This window comes from Sorex fumeus, unplaced genomic scaffold (genome assembly GCF_029834395.1).
Source record: "Sorex fumeus unplaced genomic scaffold, SorFum_2.1 ptg000063l, whole genome shotgun sequence".
Lineage (NCBI taxonomy): Eukaryota > Metazoa > Chordata > Mammalia > Eulipotyphla > Soricidae > Sorex > Sorex fumeus.
In genome coordinates this window covers 48,865,867-48,890,038 of record NW_026606120.1, presented here as the reverse complement: position 1 = coordinate 48,890,038, position 24,172 = coordinate 48,865,867, and the positions used below count along the sequence as shown (strand labels likewise).

Sequence of the window (24,172 nt, the reverse complement as noted above, 5' to 3'; positions counted from 1 at the left end):
ATCTCTCAGGCTCCCTTTTCCCATCAGCCCGCCTGGACTTCTGCTTCAGGGATACCCCAGGGAAGGAGGCCCCTCTCCGTGCTAAGCCCCTACTGCAGATAGGGGGAAAGTGGAGCGAGATGGACCAGACCAGTTTCCCAGATGACTGGGAAGTCGTGCCAATAAAAACATCAGCTGCTGCCCAGAGCGTGGTCTCTCGAGGGGTGGGGGTGGAGGCCCGACACCCAGGGGCTGGGCTGGGCCCCATCTCGGCTATAGGGCCGCGGTCGCGGGAGGAATGTGGGCGCACCCTGAAGCTGAGGCCGAGGTTCCTTTGGCCCAGGGCCCAGCCCGGCCTCCCGGCCCCAGCCAGGCTCCTCGGATCCGGTTGCCAGGTTTCGGCGGCTGCTTAGCACCTGCAAGCTGGAGCCCCGGGCCCCTGAGCGACACGTGCCTCCAAGAGGGGCGCTGTGGACTCCGGAGAAGCAAGCGTCGGTGGCCCGGAGCCGGCCGTCTCCGCTGCGCTGGGGCGAAGTGGAGCCGCGATCTCTTCCCCAGGCGAAAGCAGAGCCCTGGCGGGCCGGAGGGGGCGATGCCGGCCCTCGGCCGACCCGCCCGCCGCCGGCCCGGGGCGCGGGCGGGGCGGCCGAGCGGCGGGCGCCAGGACCGCGCGGGCGCGGCTCCGCCCCCTCTTCCGGCGGGCGGGCGGGCGGGCTGGGCGCGGGCCGCGGCCGCCAGTCGGCGCCGCCGGGAGCCGGGAGCGCAGCCGGAGCGAGGCGCGGGCTGGGGGGCCGCCGCGTGCCCAGCCCCACTCGCCCGGGCCCGCCGCCCGCCATGCCCGGCTTCGACTACAAGTTCCTGGAGAAGCCCAAGCGGCGGCTGCTGTGCCCGCTGTGCGGGAAGCCCATGCGCGAGCCCGTGCAGGTCTCCACCTGCGGCCACCGCTTCTGCGACACCTGCCTGCAGGAGTTTCTCAGGTGCGGCCCGGGGCCCCGAGGGCCGGCTGGGGCGGTGGGGAGGATGCTGGAGGGTGGCCCCGGCGCGCGGCTCACCAGGCCTTTGTCTGCGCTGCGGCCCGTGACCTCAGGGGCGCTCGCCGTGACGTCACGAGGCGGAGTGACGTCAGGCCCCCAAGGGCCCGGGTCCCTTCGGCGTCCGCCAGCGGTGGGAGGACTCGAGTCCGCGGGGTGCGAGGGGGCAAGCCTCCCGGTGGCCGGCGCCCCCTCACCTGCGCGCCGCGGCCGCAGCCTTGAACTTTGGATCCCGCGGGGTCGCACCCGCTCTGACCCGGGAACGTGGCGAGAATCGAGCCATTGTTCTCCCATTTCCCAGGCTTTGAAACGGGGAAGTCGACAACGGCCGCGACTTGCGGCCCGGAGCGTGGGGTCGCACAATAGAGGGCCCGGCGCTGCAGGGCTCCCCGGAAGCCGCAGCCCGGGGGTGTCTGCCACGCCCCTCAGGATCTTGAGCCCTGCGGGTGGTCAGTAGCCCGGTGCCTGTTTGGATCCCCAACCCTCTTGGGGCGCCTTAAATCTCCTGCCCTCGTGGGGAGGCAGGAGGGACACCCCACTGCCGGGCCCCGGTGTGTGCGGCGAGGGGACCCCCCTGCTGGCCGCCGCAGCCCCGAGCTGGCTGGAGAACCCCAGCAGGCCCTTTGTTCGCGGATCCTGCAGGCGCCCGTCTCCGCTGCCGCTGCCTTCACATATGCTCGCGCACCCCGCCCGGCGCCCCCTCCCCGCCCCTCCCCCGCCTTGGACACACACACACACACACACACACACACACACACACACCCCTGCAGACACAGCCCCATTGTCTCCTCCCGGCCCTTCCCCAGCCTCTGCTTTCCAGATGAGCCCCACGGAGCCCACCCCCTTTCAGCTGACCCCCCCTGACTGCCTCGGGGAAGGAGAACGGGCTGTCAGCCTGGGCTTCCCGCACCTCCGCGGCCCTGCGCGCTGCCTCTTCTGCCCCTCCCCCTCCCGGAAATCCCCTCTTCCTCCCCCCCATCCTGTCTTCTCCCCTGGGCCGGGGCCTCCACTGCTCTGCACGGCCAGGAGCAGCGGCCAGGAGCAGCAGCCGAGCTGCTTTCCCCTCCCCCAGCGCCTGAGCTTTGTGGGGGAAGGGGGCTTGGCTGGGGGTGGGACAGGACTGCCCCGCCCCCTTCCCCTCAGTAATGGTGTTCTGAGCCCTGATGGAACCTTTGTCCCTGCTGGGCCCCAAGCTGCCCGCTAATCTGACCGAAGCCTGGGGACTTGTCTCCAGTGCCACTAAGTCAGCACATTCCTGAAGCAGCAGAGCAGGCCCCCCCTCCCGCCAGAGCTGTTACCCAGGTGGGTGACCAAGGCAGGTTGCCCTGTGGGGGACCCCCACCCCCCAGTGTCTGGGCATGCATTTGTGACCTTGGCTGCTGCCAGGGTAGCCCTGGTGGGATGGCAGGGATCAGGAAAGCTTCCGTAATTCTTCCAGGACAGGAGGCGTGACTGCAGAGAGCCCCCAGGACAGACTTACCAGAGGCCCAGCCTGTCCTACCTCCCTGACTCACACCTTTCTGGAATGCCAGGCCTGCAGCCTTCAACCCTTCTGGGGGAGTGAGGCCCCTGGGTAGAGGCCCGGCAACCCATTCCCTGGTCAGCCAGGGCTGAAGGCTTCAGTGACCTGCCCTGAGGTGACCAGAAGCTGGGCTGGGGCTGCCTCGACAGTGATGGATAGTGAGCCTTGGCCCGGCCACTCCTATGTGCTGTGAACGGTGGCCCCTGACATAGCCTGGTTCTATGGAGCTGGGAGAATCTTTCCAGCTGCATAATGGGGACGCTGGGTCTGCCTGAGGCAGGTGGCAAGAGTGTTACTTGTGCCCTGCCTGGCAGCTCCCTTTTCTCTTTGCTTAGGAGACACACCCTCCCGAGAGGGGCGGGCTAGGATAAGGTGGCCCCAAACTGACCTTTGCCTTGGGTTTTTGTCTGGGCATACACACGGGGTTGGGCAGGCCTGGTGCTTAATCTCTGCCTGTCCCTGGGGTTCCCGCCTTCAGATCTCAGCCCAGCCAGTGAAGGCTAGCCTGGGGGGGGACAGGAGGGCCGTGGGGGACTGTCCTCTCTTATAGTCCAGCTGCCATCCTGGGGGGAGGGGTGCCAGCTGCCACCTGTTGGCCAAGTGCTATCCGTGGCAGCTGCCGCTGTCTCCACTTGGCTCAATCCTTCTCCCCCAAACAAGCCCTGTGGTCTTCTGGGGTCCTGGGGAAGCGGGTCCCTGAGGCCTCTGCTTGCCTCTCAGGACTGGTTGGAAACCGGTCTGGTGAGGGGGGCTGGTCTGCTGGAGGGGTGGGGCCTGGGCTCTCCTTGCCATGGAGAGGCTCCTTGACCCTGTTTCCTTCGCTTCACAGTGAAGGAGTCTTCAAATGCCCCGAGGACCAACTTCCTCTGGACTATGCCAAGGTGAGGCCAGTGCCAGCAGAGGCCCGGGTATAGGCTGATGTCCTTGGTGGAGGCTGGAGCTGCCGGCAGCCAGTGGCGCAGTGCCAATGTCAACCCAGAGCTGTGGGACTGTGCGCCCCCACAAAGGTGGCCTGTTCCCTCCCACCATGCCAGTTTGCAAATGAGGCCCCTGTTTGCCCCAGAGGGCAGCCAACAATGCCCCGCCTGTGGGGGTGCACAGAGCTGCTCTGTGCCCGTAAGAAGTGCTCCCCTCCTCTTTGGGTCACCAGCCAGCCCTAAGAGGAAGCAGCGGGTGTGAGCGGGGCAGATCGGGCTGGTTGCCTGCTACTGCAAAGGCATGGGGGGGAGGGGGCAGGATCCGTCATCGGAGCAGGTACTACCTGCTGTGCCCTTGATTCCTGGCACAGAGGGGAAGAGCCGAGCGGCTGTTGCTGGCCCCCAGAGCCAGCCTCACAGGATGGAAGAGGTGGGAGTTGGGGACTACAGCATCCCCCCATCCCTGCTTCCAGATCTACCCAGACCCAGAACTGGAGGTGCAGGTGCTGGGGCTGCCCATCCGCTGCATCCACAGCGAGGAGGGCTGCCGCTGGAGTGGGGCGCTGCGGCACCTACAGGTGAGGGGTGCTGGCGGGTGGCGGGGACCCCTGCCTTGGCAGGCACTCACGGTGCCCTTCTTTCCCAGGGCCACCTGAATACCTGCAGCTTCAATGTTGTCCCTTGTCCCAATCGCTGCCCCACCAAGCTGAGCCGCCGGGACCTGCCCGCACACTTGCAGCATGACTGTCCCAAGCGGCGCCTCAGGTGTGAGTTTTGTGGCTGTGACTTCAGTGGGGAGGCCTATGAGGTGAGTGGGCCCCAGACGGGGGCAGAGGAAGAAGCGGGGCGGGGGGGGGGGAGGTCCTGGTGGCTGGGGAGCCTTAACTCAGCCCTTGACCTCGTCACTGTAGAGCCACGAGGGCTTGTGTCCCCAAGAGAGCGTGTACTGTGAGAACAAGTGTGGCGCCCGCATGATGCGCCGGCTGCTGGCCCAGCACGCCACTTCCGAGTGCCCCAAGCGCACCCAACCTTGCAGCTACTGCACCAAGGAGTTTGTCTTTGACACTATCCAGGTGAGGCTCTCCTGCAGCGGGGGGGCCGTGGTGGGGGGCACAAGGAATCAGGGCACTGACCTCTCTCCCTCTCCACGGCCCTAGAGCCACCAGTACCAGTGCCCACGGTTTCCTGTTCCCTGCCCCAACCAGTGCGGTGTGGGCACCGTGGCTCGGGAGGACCTGCCGGGCCACCTGAAGGACAGCTGCAGCACCGCCCTGGTCCTTTGTCCGTTCAAGGACTCCGGCTGCAAGCACAGGGTGAGGCCCCTCCTCCTTCCTGTCTGCCCCCCTGCTGGCCACGTCAGTCATCGCCTCCTGTCCCCATGTCCCGTTTTCCTCATTCAGAGCGGGGCATCAGCCAGCGTGTCCCTACTCCTCCCCACTCCTCCCCTGTCTTCACGGCTGCCTCTGCTGTTAACTGGCCTCCCTTCCCTCCTGGCCTGGGGCTTTGTCAACAGTGCCGGAAGTTGGCCATGGCACAGCACGTGGAGGAGAGCGTGAAGCCACATCTGGCCATGATGTGTGCCCTGGTGAGCCAGCAGCGGCAGGAGCTGCAGGAGCTGCGCAGGGAGCTGGAGGAGCTCTCGGTGGGCTGCGACGGCGTGCTCATCTGGAAGATCGGCAGCTACGGACGGCGGCTCCAGGAGGCCAAGGCCAAGCCCAACCTGGAGTGCTTCAGCCCCGCCTTCTACACGCACAAGTACGGCTACAAGCTGCAGGTGTCTGCGTTCCTCAACGGCAACGGCAGCGGCGAAGGCACGCATCTCTCGCTCTACATTCGCGTGCTGCCAGGTGCCTTTGACAATCTGCTGGAGTGGCCCTTTGCCCGCCGTGTCACCTTCTCCCTGCTGGACCAGAGCGACCCCGGGCTGGCCAAGCCACAGCATGTCACCGAGACCTTCCACCCTGACCCCAACTGGAAGAATTTCCAAAAACCGGGCAGTTGGTGGGGCTCCTTGGATGAGAGTTCCCTGGGCTTTGGCTACCCCAAGTTTATCTCCCACCAGGACATCCGTAAGCGGAACTATGTGCGGGACGATGCGGTCTTCATCCGCGCCTCCGTTGAACTGCCCCGGAAGATCCTCAGCTGAACAGGGGGCTCCAGAAGAAAGAGAGGGGTGGGATATGACCTCAGTCTGGCACGGGCTGAACCCGAGAGGGGGCTGGACCCCCTTCAGCGCTGTGCCACCTAGGTTCTGTTACCCCATTCTCCCCCCTTTGCCCAACACTTCCTGTTACCCTCAGGTGCCTCCTATTGGTGCTTCAGCCTGGTCCCTTGGGGTAGCAGGTCTTGGGGTCATCAAGGGCTTGGAAACAAGTGATCCCAGGGCCTGTCTTGGGCAGGGCAGACATGCAACCTGCCTTGGGGCCCACCACACTACCGGGGACCAAGGTGTCTGCTGGTGCTATGTCCAAGAGCCATAGGGGGTGAGGGAGCCTGGAAGGGGGTAAGTCAAGAATCTGTTTTGAGATCTGATCCCTCTTCCTGTTTCCCCTGCTGTGCACCCCACTGGTTATTTATTTACTTAGTGCCAGGAGAGCACAGCAGGGGAGCCCCGATTTTTAATAAATCCTGAATTGTATTTATTAACTTCGCTTTAGCCTCGCTCATCTGGGTGGGTAGGACCCAGCCCTTGAGGATAAAGAACCAGAGACTAACCGTGTCAATTCTCACTTGTATGATCCAGCTTCCTTGGGAATGATCTCTGGTAACCACAACTACCTGGGACTCTGGGGGGTTGCTCACTCCCTTGCTCTGTCCCCAAAGTTTGATGGGGAGGTGCTAGGTCTGGACCAAGACTAGTGTCTCTGTTCAGTTAGGGTTCATCTACCATTTGAGTTCCTTTTTTCAAGTGGGAAAGGGGATGTTTGGTCCATACCTGGCAGTGCTCAGAAGACCGTATTTGGTGCCAGGGATTGAACCCAGATCAGTCGCATGCAAGGCACTGTACCTGCAGCACTTTGCACCTCCATGGTTGTTTTTTTCTGTTTTGGGGCCAGATCCGGTGGTGCTCAGGGATCACCCCTGGTGGGCTGAAGGGGGACCATATGGGGCGCTGGGGATCAAACCTGGGCTGGCCATGTGCAAGGCAAATGCCTTACCTGCTGTACTATCCGGCACCTAATTGAGTATTTTCAGGTGGCAGGTATGGCTAAGCAACTTACATGCATTATTTCACAACATCACACACTTGAAAAGACCTCATTAGTTATTAATACCATGGTTAATGCATAAGAGCACTGGCTGAATGTTTATCTGATTCCAGAGGCCAGCCCACACTCAGGATCAAACTGAACCAAATGATCTTCAGGGGCCTGAATACCCTGCAGACTATTCCAGGCTCCTGAATTTCTCATGCAAGGTCTCAGATGCCTGTGTCCACATTTGACCAATGGAATAGAGAAGTGAGTCTGCTTAGCAAGACTAAAACTTAGTTGGGGGAAAGGCCTGAGTATTTGCTGCTGCTGGGCCGTTGCTGGCTTGGAAGAGCAGACACGAGATGTGGGGTGCTGAACCCAGGGCTCCCATGTACCACCCTCTGAGCCAGCTCCCCAAGCTCCTAGAAAGCCATCCCCACTGAATCTGGACAGTAGCTTTTTTCTTTTAAATTTTTTTTGGGCAGTAGTTTAGGCTTGGGCTGGAGGGTAGGGTGTTTACCTTGCACGCGGCAGACCCGGATTTGATTCCACCATCCCTCTCGGAGAGCCCAGCACACTACCGAGAGTATCCCGCCCGCACGGCAGAACCTGGCAAGCTCTCCATGGCATATTCAATATGCCAAAAACAGTAACAAGTCTCACAATGGAGATGTTACTGGTTCGAGCAAATGTTATTCGCTCTAGCAAACAGATGAACAATGGGAGGACAGTGCTATAGTGCTAGTTTAGGCTTGGATCTTGATACCAGAGATCCAACCCAGCACCTCATCCACATGCAAGGCATGAGCTAGGCCACTGAGCCACATTCTCAAGGTTAGGATCTTTGCTGTAGTTTGTTTTTGGGTAAACTTACTTGACTACAGGGGGCACCACTATTCTCACTGGTGCAAGAATAATCTTGTTCACCTCCTGGATCTGTTGTAAAGATTAATCAGCATGAAGTGTCTTATTCTGACTCACCGCTATGAGGTGACTCCGTGTCTAAACTATTATCTACAAAGCGGAAGTTCAAGGACTCACTCTGTTCTTACCTTCACACTCCCACACTGAGGCTGAGGTGAAAAGAGCCCTTATCAGAAGCTGATAGGAAATGACAGCCTGACACAGCCTGGGGAAGTAGCCACCAACCCAGTCTCAATCTAGGGGGATATGAGGCCCTCCCCAATGGCCTTGCTGAGAAAACAGTTCCCTTCACCAGATAAACCATGTTGGTAGTTCCATGTATAGTTGCCATGCAGAAAACCACATGGGCTGGCACAGGAAATGAAAGTGTCATGGGGGAGGGGAGGTGTTGGAGAGATACTACAGCAGGTAAGGCGCTTACTTTGCATGCAGCTGACCTGGGTTCGATCCCCGGCATTTCATATGGTCCCCTGAGTACTGCCAGGATTGATTCCTGAAAGAGTGAGGAGTAACCCCTGGTGAAGCCCAAAAACAAAAAACCCAAAAACGCTCTCTTAAGCCCAACTACATCCCTGCTTTAGGTTCGGGCTCCCCCTGCTGGCAGGCCTGTGCCGTGGCAGGACAGGGATCACAGACTAGAGCCTCCTAGGAGTTGAGTGCAGAATGGGGCCCTACAGTGGATCCCACAACTAGGCCCAGCCCTCCCTCATTCCACCGAAAGGATTTTGGTGCCACTCAGCTGTGCTCAGGGCTTACTCCTGGCTCTTAGCCCAAGGATCACTCCTGGTAGGCTTGGGTTGAAGCAGGATCGGCTGCAGCAAGGCTGGCTCCCTACCCTTTTTGCTCTCTCTGGTCCCTGGCCCTCATTTCAGCACCCTTGCTGGCAGTCAAAATGACTGTTGGGGATTGTTCTTTTTCAGGACCTCCCAAGAAGTGTTGGAGGCCACGGAGATTATGCCCAGCTGTGGGAGGGAGGTCATGCGGTGCCAGAGATGGAATCCAGAGCCCTGTGTGTGTATGCCAGGCATGCACCCTGTGATACACTCTCCGCGAGCAAGGCCAGATTTTGCACTAAAGTGTGAGCTAACTCCCCAAGCACCTACCTTAGGAATCCCTCACTGTGGAGGCAGACGCCAAGGTCCAACTTTCAGTCATGTGACACAGGAAGAGGGTTGTCCCTGGATGACATTGGCAACAGAGGCAAAGGGTCTCACAGAGGTCTTCTGGAGGCTGGAGTACTTTTTAAATTTTTTTCTTTAGGAGGTTTGTGTATACTGGGACCACACCAGAGTGCTTTTAGCTCCTGATACGAGAATCAATCCTGGTGGTTCTCAAGGGACCAGATGCATTGCCAAGGATTTACAAGCCAGCCCCACTGCAAGGCCTTAACCTTTGTTCTATCTCTGTGGCACTGGGAAGGTTTTTTTTGGGTGCGGAGGGGGATAGTCTGGGGTTACATCCATCAATTTGATGCTCAGGGTTTACTGCTTACATTTAGGAATTACTCCTCATGATGCTTGGGGGGATCATATGTGATGCCAGGGACTGAACACTGGTCAGCAACATGCAAGACAAAGGTCCTACCCACTGTACTACAGCTCTGACCCCTCGCCCCCCCATCCCTGGGGAGTTTTTAACTCCAACACTGAGAGTCATTTGCTGGCTCCCTCTACTAAGGATGTTCCTACCTGCAGAGTCCCACATCCTGTGGATCTTTCCTTCCCCCCATCACCTTAGTCCTAACTTAAAAGAACACGGGGGTGGGGGAGGAGCTAACAGAATTTAAGGAATATTTTCCAATATTCAACAAATCAGATTCAGGTCACCAGTTCTCATGACACAGTGCCTATTACCTCTACCTGCCAGTGGTTCTCTGCAATTCCAAAATGTTAGAATTGGGGGAGGGGAAGTTCAGTCTTCAACTGAATGGCAAATCAGATTCCTATTTCTCAGTTTGGTGGTCCTTGGAGAGGAAGTGGCCACACTCTCCGGCCCTGTAGTGCAGCTCAGCAATCCATACTTACCCAGGAAAGCCTGTCAGACCCCTGGAAACTGTAGGCTCCTTTCTCCCATCAGGTGCAGTGCCTGACCTGGAGTCAGGGCTTGGAATACCTCAACGAGGGTCGCAGCTAAACGCAAGAAATGACTTCCTTCCCATCAGTGAGATGTCAGAAATCGTTATTAAAGTTGCCTCAAACATTCACAGCATTAAACGAATAGGACAAAAAGGGTTTTTTTTTCTTCTTTTTTTACTGATTTATAATAATCTTAAAAACCCCATCACACCCATAAACCACCACAGGTGAGAAGGTGAGGGAGATGGAGAATGAATGCTACAGTATGTGGACAGCAAGGGGATCCGGTGTTCCCTAGGGGCGTGTGGGATGGAGGCAGGGAGTGTGGACAGGAGGCCCTGGCTTGGACCCTTATTGCTGGTTAGGGGTTGGCTGGCAGAGGAGAGGGGCTTTGGGTGAACTAGGAAACACCTCACACCAATGGCGAGGGCATTTGGGGGAGAAGGGGAGCGGGGTGTCACAGTACATTTTCCATGCAGACTAGGGGTGGGAGTAAGAGCTTCAGAGACTTGCACCCCTACACAGGAAGAGACGGGTTTGAGGTTGTTTGATTTGAAGCCCCCAAGTTGGTGTCTGTTCCAATTTCCTAATATGGTAGCTCACCTTTTGGGGAGAGGCATTGGAAAAGTTTTCAGCAAAAATATCTGGCTAGGAAATCAAGCAAGGAATAAGGGCAGATAGTGGTGCTCTTTAAATTTAACTCAGAGAAGCAAGAGGGGGAGGGGCCCCGGGGCAGGAGGGCAGCCAGCACCGAGGGGGCAGAGCGAGGGGGCAGGAGCACTGGAAGCCACAGGTGCCCCTGGGCTCCAGAGTGGGGAGGTACCAGTGTTCACAGACAGCAGGAAAACTACCGGGAACAATAAATTAGGACTGCATGTTGCTATCATTTGGCATAACACAATCAGGCATTTTTTTTTCCTTTTCTTTCCTCTTTTTAAATATAAGGCAACTTGCCAACACATAACAACTGGTCTTCGGTCACATCGCTTCAGATCACTAGAGAATTTCTGGCTACAGAACAGTGGATAATATAGGTAAACCATAGAAAGTTTAAATAAGAACATCAGCTCACATTCCCCAGAGACAAGAGGAAGGGTAGGGCTTATTTGGTTTAAAAAAAAAAAAAGAGCCCAATTATGCATTGTTAACAGAAGATGGGAGCAAAAAACAAAACTAAACGAAAAAACCCTACCACCAAATAATAACCTAAATTTAAGGTTACAGCATTAAGTTTTTCACTTCTAGCCAACGAACTATCATGAGGGCAGGAGCCACGTGGAGCGTGGAATGATGGGCAGGGGCAGGAGGGGCTGTTCCCAGAGCAGGCCCATCCCCAGCGCTTAGCATCGTGCCCACCTGGTCAAGGAAGAATTCAAAGAGCTTAAGGCTTTGTGTTTCCCCCCCTCCTATCTTTCTTCATTAAACTGGGGGGCTGTGAAAGGAGGTGTCTAGCGGGTTAATGTACCTGTGGGGCCACTCACACAACGCTACTCAACCCACACTACATTCATACAGAAACATGACATTGAAAACTTACAGTGTAGAGCAATTCCTAGCCAGTGTAGAGAACCAAATGCATTTCAACTTTTTTTTTTGATTTTTGTTTTTTTTTGTTTTTTTTTTTTGGTGTCTTAAACTCCAAACTCCAATGTGATCATCCCTTACCTACCAATTCCTCAAGTAACATCACTTTTTTTTTCTTTCTTTCCTTTTTGAGGTGGGTGTTGGGGGATGAGAGCAACAGGTGAGTTAGGAAAGAGGCAACCGTGAGAAAGGAGTCCTGGGCCTATTACATGGTCACCACATTTCTCTAGGACGGAAAAAGGGACTCAGGAACCAAGACGCCAATACAAAGACAGACTTCCCCCCCCCCCCGTGTCTCAAGGCTATGGCCAAGTGCCTGCAGGGTGCCCTTGAAGCATATGGCAAGGACAAGTGCAGTGGCTCTGGGATCCACGGAGATGTAAGGATGCCTTGAGGAAGGGAGACGAGATGCAGACTGGGTCAGTTTTGATTTGAGTCTTTGGGAAAATAAGGAATTCACTTCCAGAGCACTTGGGAAGCCTGGCTTTTTAGTTCCAAAGAGACAGAGACAGACACACACAGGGACAGACAGAGGCAGGCCTGATTCAGGGGGCTGGACGCCAAGTGCTCCCTCACTGGGGGCTCGGGGGCGGGAGACAGCGGCCCCAGGGATCACAGGAGGCGGCGGCAGGCCTGACAGAGGCAGGCAGCAGAAAGGCGAGCCTGGGGCTGGGGTCAGGCCCTCATAAACCCAAAGCTGCTGGGGGGGAGGGGGGGTAGGAGGCAGTGGAGGGGAGGAGGAGAGCACAGAGGGTCCCCCTCTGATCTACAGTAGATCCCACCAAATTCCTGTTCTTAGACATCTAAGCATGATCACATTGGAGCAGTGAAACTTTGAAGCTATCCAATTACTCGAAAGTAAGACTAACCTAGAGGGGTGATGTCTGACGTGTGGCTTGTGGAGGGCGGCCCCAGGCTCCCTATCTGTACCCGGGGTGCTGAATATGAAGACTCCGACTATCTGTGGGGTCAGGGGCTCGGCCGCCAGGAGCGCGGTGGGCCTTGCTCAGCATGGCCAGGCTCTGTTCTCGAAAGCAGGCCTGCTGAAAATCCCCACTTAGGTAATCCACTGTTTGCATCAAGCTGTTCTGGCTCGCCACCGGACCGCCCCCGGTCCCTGCAGCGCGGTAGTGGGCCCCAGCAGCCGCTGCACAGTCGAGGGGTGCACCCGTGGGCTGCCCACCATGGAATGGCATGGCGAGGTCCTGAGACCCCGAGCTGTCGCTATTGGGAGTGGGCAGGATGTTGTTCCACAGGGGTTGGAAGTAGTGGCCATTGGGGTAGGCCAGGGGGGCCGCCAAGCCGTTGACCGGTGGGGATGGGGTTGGTTTCTCCAGGGCTGGCTTCAGATGGAAGGACTGTGCCAGGCAGAGTTCCTGCGGGTAGGCAGGGGCCTTGCCCACAAAGCCAGGCCCTGCCAACTCGCGTCCTGCCGCGTGCTTGCCCGTCAGGCCCGGGGCCGGCGTCCCCCCAGCCTCACTGCACATCTGTTGTAGGTGAGCCAGCTGGTGCTGGTTCCAGGCGACTGGCTTGAGGTCGCTAGGGTAGCCAGTGGGGGCCCGCGAGATGCCAGTGGGCAGGTTGACAGGGCCTGCGGCAGGCAAGGCGGCAGCAGCCGCGTGGGTGTGCTCCATTGGATTGACCACACAAGAAGGCATTGGTGTGGGGACGCTGTGGGTCGACACCCGCGTGCTTGCATTGATGAGCAGACTGCGACTAATGGGGCTGGGGTTGGCGATCTGGCCCTCGCACACTGAGGTAGTGCTGATGCCTGCCCGCGTCTGGCAAAACTGGTTGATCTGGTGCACGATGCTGCTCAGGTCCGGGGGCTGGCTGTGCTGCAGGGTGGCCGCCATGGAAAGGGGGATAGTTGAGGTAGACACGGTCACATTCGGGGGGGCATCTGAGTCTGGCATCTTCCGACCTCCATGCAGCAAGGGATTGGGAGGGTGCTGGAGACCCTGGTGAGACAGGGCCTGCGGGTGGACCAGGCCCTGCGTGGGGGCCATGGGCTGAGGGTGGCCCAGGCCCTGAGGCTGCTGGAGGCTCTGAGGGTGGGCCAGTGCCTGGGGCGGCGGAATACCCTGAGGGTGCTGCAGCGTCTGGGGGGGGGCATGGGCCAGGGTCTGTGCATGCTGCAGGGCCTGCTGGCGGGCCAGAGCCTGGGCCTGGGGGTGGGCTAAAGTGCTGGGTGCCACAGTAGCATAGGGGGCCACTGGGGGGTTCATGATGGCCTCAGGGAGCAGCCGAGCTCGGGTGCCGTCAAAGTCCTTGAGTACGCTTTTGGCTGGCACTTTGACAATGGCAAGCAGGCCTGCCTTGGTGGCAGCCTGGGTCGGGTAGGGGCTGTAGCGCTGGGCGGATGTGTCGAGGCCGTTCACAGTACGACGAACGTGTTTCCGCTGGGGAACCTTCACACTGTTGGGGAAGATTTTTATAGTCAGTGGGTTGTTTGCGACCTTCTTAGCATACGCGTCCAATTCGGCTGGGGTGGGATAGTGAGCAGTTCTCATTTTCTGTGTAGTGTCCCCTAGAGAGAGAGAAGGGGAAGGAGAGCAAAGAAGGAGAGGGAGCTCATCAGTGCCAAGCCAACCAGCCTTTCTAGAGTCCTCTTTCGAGAACCTGAGTAGGGGTGCGGGGGTGAGGGGAGCGAAGTTGCCATCCCTGGTCTTTGCTGTAGACCCAGCCCCATTTCCATGGAACAAGCGCTGCGAACACTGAGTCTTGTCAGGGGCTGGGCCTGGCGTGAGGAGCAAGTGCTCTCCCTCGGCTACTGCAGGAAGCAGGTCCCATCCCAGGGGCACAGAAGGTCAGAACAGAAGAGAAACTTGCAAAGTCCCTTAGGGTGGAATGGGAGGAGGTGGCCGGTTTTCACAGAGATAATCCAGAGTTCTTACAGACCCTCCCGGTTCCTGTCAGCCAGTGCTGGGGGGTGTGGAGGGGAGCGATAACAGTGCTAAAGGCTCAGGAGGGAAACAGGCAGGGTGAGATTAGAAAGAGAAAGGCCCCAGGGAAGAATGGCAATATCTGGGTAGGAATTCAGGATATGCAGACGGCAATCCTCTGAACATCCTGCCGGCCCCAAGCCTTTGCCCCACCGCCTGGCAGGACTTAAACCCAGTATACAGTGCTCTCCCAGCCTCCTAATTAAGAGAATATAAAAAGAGAAGGCTGGGGTCCAAGAGGGAGTAACAGTGGGGAGGGCATTTGCCTTGCATGTGGTCGACCTGGGTTTGATCCCCGGCACCCCGGGTGGTTCCCTGAGTGATCTCTGAGCACAGGACCAGGAGTGATCTCTGAGCACAGGACCAGAAATAAGCTCTGAGCTGCTGGGCGTGGCCAGAAGAACATATTACACAGACACAAAGGGAAGGCCTTCACCTTTCTTCAGGCCTCCCTGCCCCAGATTTCTCTGCCCTTTCTTCAGAAAATTTCTCCTGAGTTTGGCTGTCCCCGCTCAGTCAGACACCTGAGCAGCAAACAGCAGGTTTCAAGCAAAGGGTTCTCTGTGGCCACTCGGCCTCGCCCTCCGGCACTCTGTAGAGTGGATACGAGTCTGCAGGGGCCAGCGGCATCTGCTCTCTCGCGCTGGGGTGGCTGGGGCACCATGCCTACTGGGCGGGCGGCCTGGCGCGGAGTACAGGATGCTTCTTTCTCAGGAGCAAGAACTGAGCTGCCAACCTCCCCCCACCCTCACAAGTTCACTTTTGTCTGCAGCTGACTCTGTGCCCGGCTGTGTGAAGATCAGAAGCCTCTCTTCATTTCCTGGGGCTGGGAGTGGGGGTGTATGTGACAATACTGACAGGGCAGCAGCGAGGGAACTGCGAAGAAAGGACTCAGAGGATCTTTAAGTCATGAGAACCGAAAATAGTCTGTATTTGGCCCCTGTCAGCTGTCAAGTTTCCAAAATGAAAGAGGGAAAAGAAGCCTGCCTTCCTTTGGGGACTGCGGAAATGCCCACTCCGAGGGCCTCAGCAACATTAACCATCTCTTTGTTCTCATCTCCAGTTGCCTCCCAGCGGGGGTCTGCAGCGGATGTCAGGCTTCCAGTCAGAGAGGAAAAGGTTCCAAGAACAAGGGCTCTTTAAGGGTGCCAGGCCCTCTCCAGGGGTCCCTGCTCTGCTCTCCTTCCTCAGAGGGAGGGTCGCCCCTGGGTGGACAAAGGAGGTGCTGAATAAAGGCCTGCTGCGTGAGCAGGTCCACAACTGCCCCTGCACGCAGCGACAGGGACTTGGCTGGGAGCCCAGGCATAGCTCGTGACGCCCTCCTTCCTCCACCCCCTTGTAGAAGGCTGTCAGGACAGACGAGGCCTCAGGTGACTGAGCGCCAGGCTTGGGGCCTCAGCTGGCTTGGCCGAAGGGAGACCTTGTTCTAAGCGACGTCACTAGCATCATCTGAAATCGAACAGGGCCAGTGCATACGCTGGAAGGAAGGGCATGGGGGCACTGGCTGGGGCACGCTGCTGGTTAGCTGGCAGGAAGTGCTGGACACTGCTGTTCTGAGAAGCAGGAAAAGACAAGCTTACGTCCCAGAGCAGAGACTCACCCCAAGCGCATCCAAGCAAAACTCAGGGAAGAAGGGCAAGGCAAGGTAGGGCCTGTGAGCCAAGCAGGGAAGCCAACCCACTTAAGGGCTGGTGATGTTTCCTTAGTGAAGAACAGACGCGCCCCTGTGTGAGGTCCCAATCCTCACTACCGCAAAACAAAGAAAAGTAACCCACAGATGTCCTGTTGATAACGTGCTGGTAAGATAGCTGACTTAGGGAAGATCTTGGAATGGTTTCATGTGAGGGACACCTGAAGGCAGGAGAGGGGAGGCCAGAGATCTCTCACTTAAGAGGTTGCACTGGCTGATGAGCAGGATCAAAGTGCAAACAGCAAAGTCCAGCTGCTTCTCTTCAGAAGCTACTAACCCTGAAGGCTTCAAACTTTTGGACCCTGCCCATATACTCCTAGACAACAAATTCTAGAATCACTGGCACGGTCTCTAAAATCGAGGCTCCAGAATTCCATTACAGCTGCCTGAACAGCCCCTCGGAAGCCCAGTGCCCCACTGACAGCAGACCTGGTGAAAAATTCAGCAGAGGGCCTCAGCGTAGGTGCTGGCAGACAGCAAGGTCTGTCCCTAGGCGTTCCTCCATACCGAAAAGTGTTCTTTCTTTCTTTTGGTTGTCTGGGTCACACCCAGTGGTGCCCAGGGTTTACTCCTGGCAATGCTCAGGGGACCATATGGGAAGCTGGGGATTGAACCCAGGTTAGCAGCATGCACGACAAACGCCCTCCCCGCTGGACTACCACTCCAGCCTCAGTTTCCTGAAAGCCAAGTAAAAATGGTACAGGGGCTTTCTGGGTAACAGGAGTTTCTTTGCTCCAAGTAATTTCCAGTCTCAGGTGGGTTTTTACAGGCAGAGGCAAAGGACAAGCCTGAACTCTTCTTGAGTACAGAAGGGGACACTCAACAGATTCTCTTGCCCGCCTCCACCCACAGCAGTGCTAAGCCAACTAAAGCAACCAGTGAGAGTATACCCTCTTCTTGGCTTCTGAACATACCTGGGGGAAGAGGCTGCTTTTGGGGCTCCCCATATAAACCATGCGCTACAGTCTTTTGAGCTATGACCCCAGCCCTGGCTTTATAGTTTACTGTTTTTCTGGTCACACCTGGCTGCATTCAGGGTGAGCTCCTGGCTCTGTGCTCAGGGACCACTCTTGGTGGCACCAGGGTTGACTGCACATGAGGCAGCCACCTACCGGCTGTACTCTCTCTCCATCCCCTCCCTGTCATTTGTGCCCGGGGAACCACACACACTTGGTAGTGATGCTCAACAGGGGGTACATATTTGTTTGTTTGGGAGGCCAAACCCAGTGAAGTTCAGGGGTTACTCCTGGCTCTGCACTCAAGAATCACTCCTGGCAGTGCTCGGGGGATCATATGGGATGCTGGGGACTGAAGTCGGACAGACCACATGCAACGTGAGCTCCCTGCCCACAATCTCTCCAGCTTTACCCTCTACTCTTTCTCTGGTCCCAGGGGCTATACATTTTAATTTAAAAAAAAATTTGGGGGGGTTATACATTTTAACTGGACTTTTCTCCCATTTTAGTCGAGAAGCACTGCCTGATGACTGAAGAGACAAGTCACTTATCATTTATAAACAGCGATGAGACTAAATAGTCCTAGCTCACAGGACTATGATGATCAAGAGGCTTCATGGGTAGAGAAAAGCTCTGTTAACAGGAAGCATGTCAGCTGCTAGTTATCATGCAGGGTAGCAGGTCTGGCAGAGTCGGCCAAGACAGGACACACAGAGCTAGTTTAGCAGGAAGCCCAAACCACAGGCCCCTGTGGATTTGAGTTTGAGTTAAATGTAGGAGAAAGTACTACAGTCTATTCCAGAAAAAGGAAGAAGAAATTACCTGAACCTGAACTTCCCTTTGAAAATCAGAAAACATGACGTGGTTAGGGCTATGGATATGTGTGAGCAGTAAAGTACTTGCCTTGGATGTGTGAGGTCTTTTGTTAGATTCCCCAGCACACACCCACCCACCAAAATAAACAAAAAGACACCTGGGTGCTATATGCAGCAGAGACTTCAACCCACAGCTGGAAAGGCACAGGTGTTGTGGTTCAAACACAGGGTCTGAAATCTAACCCCAGTCACTAAACAGCAATATAACACACAACTACAGGTTTTTTTTTTGTTGGTTACCTACAGGGTTTTGTTGTTGGTTGTTTGGTTGAAGTTTTGTGGCCAAACCAACCCAGCAGTGCTTAGGAGCTATTCTGGGCTCAGTGTTAAGGGTCACTCCCGGAGGTGCTTAAGGGACTCTATGCAGTGCTGGGGATGGAACCCAGGTCTCCTGCATACAAAGCACACACTTATCCCACTGAGTTACTTCTCTGATCTCTCTGTCTCATTCTTTAAAAACTGCTAAGAGGGGCTGGAGCTACAGTACAGCAGGTAGGGTGTTTGCCTTGCACGCACTGACCCGGGTTCGATTCCCAGTATCCCATCTGGTCCCCCAAGCGCCAACAGGAGTAATTCCTGAGTGCAAAGGCAGGAGTAACCCCTGTGCATTACCAGGTGTGATCCAAAAAACAAAAAACAACAAAAACAAAAAAAAACCCTGCTAAGAGTCTACCATAAGGCTTAAAGGGCTGAACACACGCTTTATCCATTGGAATCTCAAGTCTGATCCCAAACAGCCCAGAGCAGCTTCCACCACTGATGGACAAGCCCCACAACAAAAGAATAAGAAACCTCCCGTATGTAACTAAAGAATTAATGAAAATGGGGGCTGGAGCAATAATACAGCGGGTAGGGCATTTGCCTTGCACGCGGCCAACCTGAGTTCTGCGAGTTCAATCCCTGGCATATCATATAGTCCCCCAAGCACCGCCAGGAGTAATTCCTGAGTGCAAAGCCAGGAGTAACCCCTGAGCATTGCTGGGTGTGACCCAAAAAGAAAAAAAAACACCCAAAAAACAACAACAAAGAATTAATGAAAATGATATACAGTAAGCTTTCAACAACTATTGGCAAATTTCTGATAATTCTATGAGTTTTATCTAGTTTACGGGGAAACTTATCGTTTCTAGGTTCTTCCACAAGGGGGCAGATGAGTCCACAAAGAAAAACAAAAAAGGCAAATTTTGACATTTCCCCTAAATCTTAAAGACCACCATAACCAGGAGGTCAAAATAGTCTAAATTTTGGTTCATAGACCAAGGACTTTTGATTACTTCAGGCTTTTTCCCAGAAACATTTATTGAGCCTTACTGTACACCTGGAGGTTGAGAACCAGTCAGAATGCAATTGGCAGATTTGGGTGAGCAGGGATGAACATGTGAAACTTCACTGTAAGATCATCATTGATTAAGAAAACATCTGGGGAGAAAACTGGTAGAACAGAGCTTGCTCACTGCAGCTGGCAGCTCCAGAAGGAAGACAAAGGAAGGAAGATACCTTATTGTTCTACAAGTTAGTTCTACAAATTCCAGAAATAGCTGGGCTCTGACTCTTATTCTCTCTCAAAGTCAAGAAGGTAAATTCTGAGGCGAGATAGGACAGTGAGTAAGGCACCTGCCTTGCACGCAGCTGACCAAGTTTGATCCCTAACACCCTATATGGTGCCCCGAATCTGCCAGGAGTGATTCCTGAGCCCAGAGTCAGGAGTAAGCCCTGAGCACTGTTGTGTGTGTGTGTGTGTGGGGGGGGGGGACCACACAAACAAAAAAAAGAGGCTAGAAAAAGAGGCTAAACTTCTAACTTCCGCAGGCAGTGCCACTGAGCAGGGGTAGATGCCAGAGAGCAGGACCAGTCAATTACAGCCTGCAGAACAAAGCCCAGCTGCTGGTTTAGTGAAATGTTTTATTATAACACAGTCGCACTCATTTGTTTACATGTGTTTTATAGCTGCCTCCGCCCAACAACAGCAGAGTGGACAAATAAAATGGAGACTCTTGGCCAAGGACAAGGAGAATACTTGCTACATGGCCAACTCCATCATAAAGGATTCAAAGAAGGTGCTGAAGCGCCTTTTCTATGAAAGGGTAAGTCTATAAATCAATAGGTAAATCAATGCCTCACTGATTTCTTCTTTCAGCTTGGAAAGAAAGGTCTGTCAATCCCCAAGTTAGGGCTATTTTTACACTAGAGGAGCCAGGAATGGAATCTCTCCCCCCCCTTTTGGTTTTGTTTTTGTTTTTGCTTGTTTCGCTTGGAGCCACACCCGGCTGTGCTCAGGGTTCACCCCTGGCTCCGAAATCAGCAACTGCGACCGGCAGTTCTCAGAGGACCACATGGGATGCTGAAGATCGAGTCCAGGTTGCAAGGAAAATGACCTACCTGCTGTACCAACACTCCAACTCCCCAAATTTGGGGGTTTCTTTGGGGGTAATGCCTGGTTGGCTCAGCATAGCCTCCTGGCTCTATGCTAAGGGATCACTTTTGGCAGAGCTTGAGCTACCGTACGCGGTGCCAGAGATCAAACCCAGGTTGGCAGCATGCGACTTACTATCACTGTACTATAGCATGCTGTACTATCACTCTGCCCCCCTTCTTTTTATTTGGGGGGAAAAGGGGGCTTGGAATCTCTCTTGTACACTGTGTAGTATTGGGATAGATTGTCAGACTGAGAAAATAGGACGCCTAAAGCCCCAATTCCAGGCACCTAATAGTTCTCTTAAGATCAATCTTGTGGAAAACACACATACTAGCAATATGCCAGGAGAGACCGATATAACTAGTCTCCTGTCTCTTTACCTATTTATTTATTTATTTACTTATTTATGGATCACACCCAACGATGGTCAGGTGTTACTCCTGGCTCTGCACTCAGAAATTGCTCCTGGTGGTGCTCAGGGGACCACATGGGATGCTGGGGATTGAACCCAGTTTGGCTGCATGCAAGGCAAACTTTGCATGTACTATGGCTCTAGCTCCGAAGACTGAGAGCAGATCCAAAGGGAGCTGTCTGTGTCTGTGAAAGTGCTCAGAGGATTCAAAGCCACAGGACTGTGTAAGCAGTTTAAGAAATATAGCAAGTGAGCTGAATTGAGAATTTTCATTCACTTCTTGGGGCTGTCTGTGGCAGCAAACACTTTCCTGGGAGGCAATATGTACACACACCCTGTCAAGTTCCTTAGGGTGCAGTGCTCAACAGAGACCGCCCAGCAACAATGATGATGCGCTGAGGAATCGAGGAAGATCTCGGATTATTACAGTGTCTGACAATGCTCACATATTTTATAGCTGCTGTCTGTGGTTTCAACTGAAGAATAACTGGGTAGGCGTGGGGGGTCACACAGCTCACCCCTCGACAAGAGCCCAAATGTGGGGACAAGAGACTGGGATGACATGGCCCTCCCTGGGGTGTGGGTTACTTACATTTCTGAAGTCCAGTGTTCATCTGCGTATGAGAAAGAAGCTGAAAGGACAGGTCAGCTGGCCCTGGTAGACAGGCGAGCATGGCAGACGGGCATCAACACCACATGAGGCAGTCACTCACACTGGAATGGACAAAAGACAGGGTCAGGGACAGAGATCCCGGGCACGCCAGAGGTGGGCAGTGGAGGCCCGCAGCCAGAGAGGTAAGAGACCAACTAGCAGCAGGCTGGTGGAAAACGTGTCTGCATCTTAAAGTGCAGCAGCCGGTTGCTCTCACTTATACTATGACAAAAAATGCTCTTTTAGTCTGCACACATGTATGAATGCGAAAAATGCTGGGAAATCTGGTTCAATACAGGTGCGTCTGGAGTCTCATGCTCACGAGTTACAGACACACGTACTGGCATTTGCATGTCCTACAGACTGCCTCTCTCTACTCCTTCTTCCCAGGCCCACAGGGGGCTGCCAGACTAGCAGTGCACTTTCACCTGCATCCCAGCTGAGGCAGAATGCAATGATATGGGCCCATTCTAACTGAGGTAAATCAGAGAAGTACTCCTGCAAAGAGCAGGCCCTTACAACAACTGCTAAGTTCCTCTATAGCCCAGGCTGGGTCCTGGGGCAGTCAGACAGGGCCAGAGGCAGCACAGTGGATGAGCTACGGAAGCACCCAATCGTTGTCTTGTGACAAATGATCTGAACTTACTTTTCAAAGAAAAAAAGGGGGCCAGCATGCCTGCCCACATGTATGGCAGGTATATGACCCCGGTTTGATTCCCGATTCTCAGTACCACATGGCCCCCCAAACATCGCCAAGTATAGTCTGGCAGGCTTCCAAGCACTGCAAGGGTGGCCCAGATATCCTCTGCACACAGGGCCGGTGCAGAATCACATCCTCAGGCCCTTGCACTGAACTGACAGCCCAGTTGGCTGAGAATCGCCCACAAGCACCATGCCTCCTGAGCACCACTCAAGGTCACTCCCCCAAACTAAAGAGGGTCACAAAGCAAAAGAAGCAAAACTAATGACTGCTGAAGTAAATTCTGCTTTCAAGGTTCTGAGGATTCACCCTTCCATCTGCCGATCATCCAATTAGACCTCCTGGATCCGAAAATGAGAGGGAAAAATAAACTGCATGGCTCCCAAAGAAAACCACAGACCCGGCAGACTGCCTGCCGTGCTCTCTGAGCAGCGGTTCCTACAGCCATACCAACATGGCTTCGTCAGTGATGTCCACCAAAGGGACACAAACGGCGGCACGATTCACAGCAGCAGGCTCCCATGTTCCCGTGTTGGTTCATTTTCTTCCTTTCCTTGACATGTGCCCTCAGCTATATTAGGATTATAAGGGAGAGGTTACTGAATCGTGCTGCGCAGGGTGGCAGACACTGATGCAACCTTCCGTGTGCCATGGACCATTCTGCTCTCGACTCGGCGTAATAGAGTAAGTCACGTGAAATTCCTTTCCCATCCTGCAAAGCCCAGCAAAGAAGGTGGCATGTCCAGTTTTACATCACAGCAAAAGAGGAGCGGGGACAAAGCTGGAATGTTAAACAAAGAGGACAAAACCTCTTTATTTCTCTCAGGCACTCTCAGGTATGTGAAAGTACTCTGTCATGATGAGTATCAGAAAGCTCCAGCTGGCAAAGCCAGGCAGCTGAAAGGACACTTTGTGAAAGTTCCTCAGCTCCAACTGTGTCTAAGATAGCAAATGGAGGAAAACTGAATGCCTGGATGAGAAGAGAACTGCCCAGGAGTTCTGGCACAGATGCAATCTTTGTGGGTCTCTGGTGGGTGAGATAACAGAAGGAAGCTGGTGTGCCAACTCCCGTGCCTCGAGAAATGAGTCTTCAGTTGAGGTCAAATGACAGGTATGGTTTACAATCCCTTCCCCTGTGAATGCTGATCTCGAATTAATAACCTCTCCCTTATAATCTTAATATAGCTGAGGGCACACATCAAGGAAAGGAAGGAAATTAACCAACACGGGAGCCCGCTACTGTGAATCCAGCTGTATGCAGGCTTTGGTCGTGTTTTCTTAATTAGGGCTCCCAACCTTTCTTGGAGATAGGTAATAATTTCACACGTCATCTCGTCATCTCTGGCCTGAATTACTGCAATAGCCTCCTAAGTGGCCTCTCTGTTCTACCCTTGCCCTGATCACCCAAGCTACTCTCCACGCAGCCGCAGTAATTTATTTTTTTAATTGGAAGTAATAACTACTCCAAAATCCCCACTGACTTTCCATCTCACTTAGCATAAAATACAAAGTCCTACCATGGGGCCAGAGAGCTAAGTCAATGGGCCCAGGGCATATTCTGCACACCAGAGACTGACACTGCCTGGTCCCAAGCACCGCTGGGAGCAAACTTCAAGCCCCTTGGGGCATAACAGCCCCCACCCCCACTGTGCCACCAAGCCAAATTCAAAATTCTAACATAAATAGTTTCTATGATGTGTTGTTCCTAAGGCTTTCTGATTTCATCTTCTGACCTTCCTGCCCTTCTTGCTGCCCTGACTTCTGTCTGGTTCCAGTGGTTTCCTGGCACCTCCTTCACTCTGCCACACACATTCCCACTGTGGCCTTGAACTTCAACTGGACAACAGGTGCTGTGATGATGGAGGGACAAAGAGCACCTGCCCTCCCTTACCGTGCAAATACACTCCCTCCCAGTTCTTCTGGGAAGGAACTGATCTGAGAATAATCACAATCACTCACATTCCTCATGTTAAATCTCAATGTCTGAAATCAAGAGGAGATTGGGGGGTGGGAAGGGCAGGGGTGTAAGAGCCTACAAGTTAACCAACATATTATCCCTCAAGCCTCAACTCTGATTTTGACAGGAAAAATAGAAGAGAAAATTAAACCAGATAAACTATGGCAAAATAATGGACTGCCAGAATACAAAGGGACAAAAAAACAAGAGGTGAATTCTGTGACTCAGAAAAAGACAAAAAAGGAATAAATGAGTAAGAAAGCTACATAGCTTGGGCCCTCCACGATTTTGTCCCCAACAAGAACAACTCAGCAAGTCTAGACTAGTTTTGAGCTTTCACTGG

At 54.6% G+C, this 24,172-nt stretch overlaps 2 protein-coding genes across 4 annotated transcripts in view; one reads left to right on the top strand and one right to left on the bottom strand.

Moving 5' to 3' along the window:
- The first annotated feature begins 706 nt into the window (after nucleotides 1-706).
- TRAF4 (TNF receptor associated factor 4) lies at nucleotides 707-6,103 on the top strand. Its single transcript, XM_056127740.1, has 7 exons — nucleotides 707-956; nucleotides 3,362-3,413; nucleotides 3,923-4,027; nucleotides 4,096-4,257; nucleotides 4,361-4,522; nucleotides 4,607-4,762; nucleotides 4,963-6,103. Exons 1-7 carry the CDS (start codon nucleotides 814-816, stop codon nucleotides 5,593-5,595), a joined length of 1,413 nt encoding a protein of 470 aa, XP_055983715.1. The 5' UTR covers nucleotides 707-813; the 3' UTR covers nucleotides 5,596-6,103.
- A 5,842-nt stretch (nucleotides 6,104-11,945) lies between these two features.
- FAM222B (family with sequence similarity 222 member B) overlaps nucleotides 11,946-24,172 on the bottom strand; it is a 79,904-nt gene continuing 67,677 nt past the window's right edge. For 2 of the 3 annotated variants that reach the window (XM_056127737.1, XM_056127738.1), the window contains exons 2-3: nucleotides 21,113-21,234; nucleotides 11,946-13,756 (exon numbers count right to left, since the gene is read on the bottom strand). In XM_056127737.1, the coding sequence (XP_055983712.1) occupies nucleotides 12,147-13,756; nucleotides 21,113-21,194 (1,692 nt within the window). In that variant the 5' untranslated portion in view covers nucleotides 21,195-21,234 and the 3' untranslated portion in view covers nucleotides 11,946-12,146. The remainder of the gene's footprint in view (nucleotides 13,757-21,112; nucleotides 21,235-24,172) is intronic. The other variant, XM_056127739.1, reaches the window with a different exon arrangement.

Excerpts from the sequence above, each read along its gene's own strand:
- TRAF4 (XM_056127740.1), top strand. The coding sequence starts at position 814 with ATGCCCGGCTTCGACTACAAGTTCCTGGAGAAGCCCAAGCGGCGGCTG. Across the intron at positions 957-3,361 it reads TGCCTGCAGGAGTTTCTCAG|TGAAGGAGTCTTCAAATGCC; the intron begins GTGCGGCCCGGG and ends TTCGCTTCACAG. Across the intron at positions 4,523-4,606 it reads TTGTCTTTGACACTATCCAG|AGCCACCAGTACCAGTGCCC; the intron begins GTGAGGCTCTCC and ends CCACGGCCCTAG.